Consider the following 3872-nt stretch of genomic DNA (forward strand, 5'->3'; position numbering starts at 1 on the left):
GTCCCATTTCGTTCATTTCCCCTAATACTTCCGTCTCCCTATTCGGTCGCGCTCTCCCGCGCCCTCCTAGGCTTCCCGCGCCCTCCTTTTGGCATCTCCCCTATTTCGTTCCGTCGCTCGGCGCTCCTAGGGCCTCCGCACTCGCCCGGCCTTCCTAGGCCGGTCCACCGGTCACGTGTCGGGCACCCGAGGACCCTCCCCTTCTCTCATTGGACCATCTTTCGTTGCGTTGATGGATTACTCATCTACTATATAGTCGCCTGTCGCACCAGGGAGCAACCCAGACTTGTTCTCTCAGTTGCTTCCCTGCCTTGTGCGACAGGTATGTGTATTTCCCCTCGTATCTTCGTATATATACTCAGTTGCTTCCCTGCCTTGTGCGACAGCGTCTCCACCGCCGTCCCGGGGGATCCGCGCTTCTCCTAGGAGCTCCAGCGCGTACTCTGACAGGAATCTCTTGTTATCATCAAGATTTTGATCCAAACTTAGTTTGCATTGTATTCTGCGCTTATAGTATACATGGTCGCGAAATGACAATCGTTATTCGAAGAGCAAACACAGCGTAACATTTTAAATTCAAGCCTAATTGGGATGCAGATTTATACTTAAAGAATCGAAACCTATTTTGGCGTGGTTGGCGCGCAAAGTTTAAGCCTGAACTGGATGCAAATCTGTACTTAAAATGACGGTTAAGGTACCAATCGGCCCGGTACTTGAAGTCCAAAGGCAGCCCGCACTCAATTCTCGTTCACGGTTCACGGACCGCACGGAGTCGGACCGATGAAGGAACGATCACGGGGGTCTCCGTACCGTGCAGGTCCCGTGTTCGCTGTCGGTCACGGTGCGGTCGAAGCTCGTACTCCGTACTAGTATACAGTAGAATGTTCACGGAACTATGGTATATACTATTGCAAATGAAAATTTTAGCAACTCGACGTCGTGCGCAGGATGCAATGTTACTGACCAAAGATGTCCGCAGGTCACCACCAGCCGAACCAATCAATACTGTGGAGAGTCCGAGTTAGCATGATAATATCGCGCAACAAGCTGCACGTACTCGAGGGAGCTGGAGGACAACAACTGTGTCCTCCGAAACTTGGTATTTGGCGAACTGACACGACACCGAGTTCACTTCGACGAGCTCGAGTTCCTCTTCTTGCTCCGTAGACCAGAGCTTCGCCGGAAAATCTGACCATCGATTAAAGGGATCGTAGGTATCAGCAGTCAGGGGCTTGAACCTCCGAACGGCGAAGGAGAACGACGTCTTGGATGCAAAGATGTGCTCGATTGACCCCGGCACAAGAGGTGCTTTTGGGTCGCCGCCAGGATGGAACGCTACCTGGCTATTGCCACAATGAGTCCTGGAGCGGGCATATATGGTGCCATGCGCGCGAAGACGTGCTCGTTGGAAAATAAGTCTCTGGCCTCGCGGTATGAGGTGCTGCAGATCGTCAGGAACCGGAACTTGTTGTTGTGGCGCAATCTCTTCTTCGCAAGCGAATCGCTCTTCGTACAACCCCGGGTGATCATCGGGCCGTGCAGTGTAGAGTCGTCGGAACAAGTCCTGGCAGTCACGAAGAGCAGGAGGAGACGCAGACCGGCGTAGCCAGCGCTTGAAATTACCACCTGCGACGAAGGCACGGTGGACTGTGCCTTCGAGGAAACCTAGACGAGATTGTAGTGAGCTGAAGTCACGACAATGCGTGGAGGAGCTCGCCTAGGCGGTGGTTATGAGGAGTTCGCTGGAGGCGACCGATCAGTCGCTCGAATGGAAAGCACCACCATGAATGTACAGGTCCGAACAGGAGAAGGAAATCATAAATATGGAATGCCATGTGGTGATTAGATCTGGGGAGGATGTCCGGATAGAGCGTAGATAAGTTTTGAACGTAGTCGGCAATGTACTTGCGATAGGCGATTGCCATAGCTTCGCTGGTGACACGTCGACATGCCACAGACAGTGCACAGACAAGCAACATGGTGTGGTCAAGGAACAATGCGAGCGGGTGAGAACCGGTGGGTGTAACCTCACCCCACATCATGATGAGCGTAAGCGGAAGGTAGATGCGGAAAAGTGTCCGCCATTCATCGGCCTTCACACTGCCGGCAGAAGCTGAACCGAAGTTAGGGGGCACGGATTCAACCCAAGACGGCTGCGTGGTCTTCTTAATGACATGACGAAGCTTCTTCACAACCTCAGGGTACGATGTGTTGGTGCGTGGTGCAGAGGACGTCCATGGGTGCTCCAGACGCTGAAGAACGATATAAGTTAGTATGCATCGGTGGTCAATATATCAAATGTCATACCCATTTCACAAGCGCCTGCGCGAGCTCGTTCCTCTGGTATTTGGCTTTGTTTCGCCGATAGCCGCCTTTAACGATAGTGAGGTTGAGGTCATCCACCGCAACGAAAATCAGCGCCCGCAGCGGCCGCTTCGTAAGCCATTTCTCCAGTGCTTGCGGCGACCGGCGGTTCTGAGCAGGACTTTCCACTCGAGAATCAAAGGTTTCATCCCCTTCGTCTTCGTCATCGGACTCATCATCATCCGCGAGTTCCGCAAAGAGTTCGCGATGTATTTGTTCGACATGCTTGACACCTTCAGTCGTCCATGGCAAGTTGCCCTGCGCATCTTCGGCAGGATTTGCTGAGGCGGGATGCGCTGGGGTGGGATGTGCTGGGGCGGGATGTGCTGGGACGGGGTCTGGAAGTAGGGACTCGTCCTCGACTTCGGGAATCTGGAAATCAAAGTCAAAGGCAGGACGGTATGGAACCTTGACGAAGGCTTCACGCTCCGTCAAACGAAGTAACGAGATATAATGGAAGGCAGCCAGACCCTCGAGAAGACAATGCATACTATCCACGACCAACTGTTGAGTTGGGTCCCAATACGGCAGCCGCCAAAGTTCGGACCATCGTACACCGGTTCGCTTGAATATAGTTTCCTGTTCCTTCTTCGACGTGGCATCTCTCCATCGCTCCGCGTCAACACGCATCTGGGCGACGTCTCGACAGTTCCACCGCTCGTAGTCAACTCGACCCATTTTAGTACGCCGCCACCGCGGGTCATTATGATTCACAGGATGCCAGCAATCGCATACGTTGCAGAACTTTCTGGAGGTGGACGGCGCTAACGCAGCCATTTTCCAAGCGGCGGGTAGATCGCACACAACATTAGCTAGGGCTACTCGCATGAGACGACCGCTTTCGTAGAGTGCAGTGCGAGACAGGAAAAAGCCATCATGCCAACCAACAAGAAAATCGTCGACGATGAACCGAATGTAATGGTTCAACTCTGTGAGGGTTGGCTCACGAGGACCTGGAACCAGACCGGCGAGATATAGATTCTCGGGGGCGTATCGAATTTCAACAGGGAGATTGAGACATGCCAGCGCGATGATACCAGTGGAGTTTTTGTTGCCGTGGAGGTTGGACCCTTCTGCGTTGAAAAAGTCAACGCAAAGGGTGAAGAGCAGACGCCCTTCGGATCCTTGAGGACGAAGAAAGAAAAGCTTCCCGTCGGGGCCTTTGAATTTCTTGATGAACTGCGCATCCAGAGGTCCATGAATTGTGCCAAGCGTGGAGGAGATACGGCCTGTGCTTGAGTTATAAGCGTTGTCAACAGCTGCCTCCAGCTCGGGGTTGGACAGAAGGCCTGCGAGATAATCACAGAACAGGTGGTGTTGGAATGTCTTGATCGGCTTCCTGCTCACGTCCAGCAAGGTCGCGCGACAGTTGGTGCCGGGAACAGGTTGATTATCGCAATGCTGGGGATATTGACCTGATCCATCGGGCGGATATGTCTTGTTGCATTCCGGACAGGCTGCATATGTCGAAAACCGCCCGTCCAGCTTGAAGAGGTTCAGAGCGGCAC

The 3872-nt window shown here is 53.2% G+C and overlaps 2 protein-coding genes across 2 annotated transcripts; both read right to left on the reverse strand.

Annotated features, from left to right (window-relative positions):
* Nucleotides 1-1691: 1691 nt before the first annotated feature.
* On the reverse strand, nucleotides 1692-1925 carry PUNSTDRAFT_71402 (uncharacterized protein; the record flags this gene model as incomplete). The annotated part of the gene is made up of 1 exon (XM_007385174.1): nucleotides 1692-1925. The coding sequence occupies one exon, from the start codon at nucleotides 1923-1925 to the stop codon at nucleotides 1692-1694; it is 234 nt and encodes a 77-aa protein (XP_007385236.1).
* Nucleotides 1926-2802: 877 nt separating this feature from the next.
* Nucleotides 2803-3396, reverse strand: PUNSTDRAFT_39432 (uncharacterized protein; the record flags this gene model as incomplete). Its single annotated transcript, XM_007385175.1, has 1 exon — nucleotides 2803-3396. A coding segment is annotated over one exon (594 nt), but the record flags the coding sequence as incomplete, so codon positions are not given.
* Between the last annotated feature and the right edge of the window lie 476 nt (nucleotides 3397-3872).

The sequence above is a fragment of the Punctularia strigosozonata genome (genome assembly GCF_000264995.1).
Source record: "Punctularia strigosozonata HHB-11173 SS5 unplaced genomic scaffold PUNSTscaffold_9, whole genome shotgun sequence".
Classification (NCBI taxonomy): domain Eukaryota; kingdom Fungi; phylum Basidiomycota; class Agaricomycetes; order Corticiales; family Punctulariaceae; genus Punctularia; species Punctularia strigosozonata.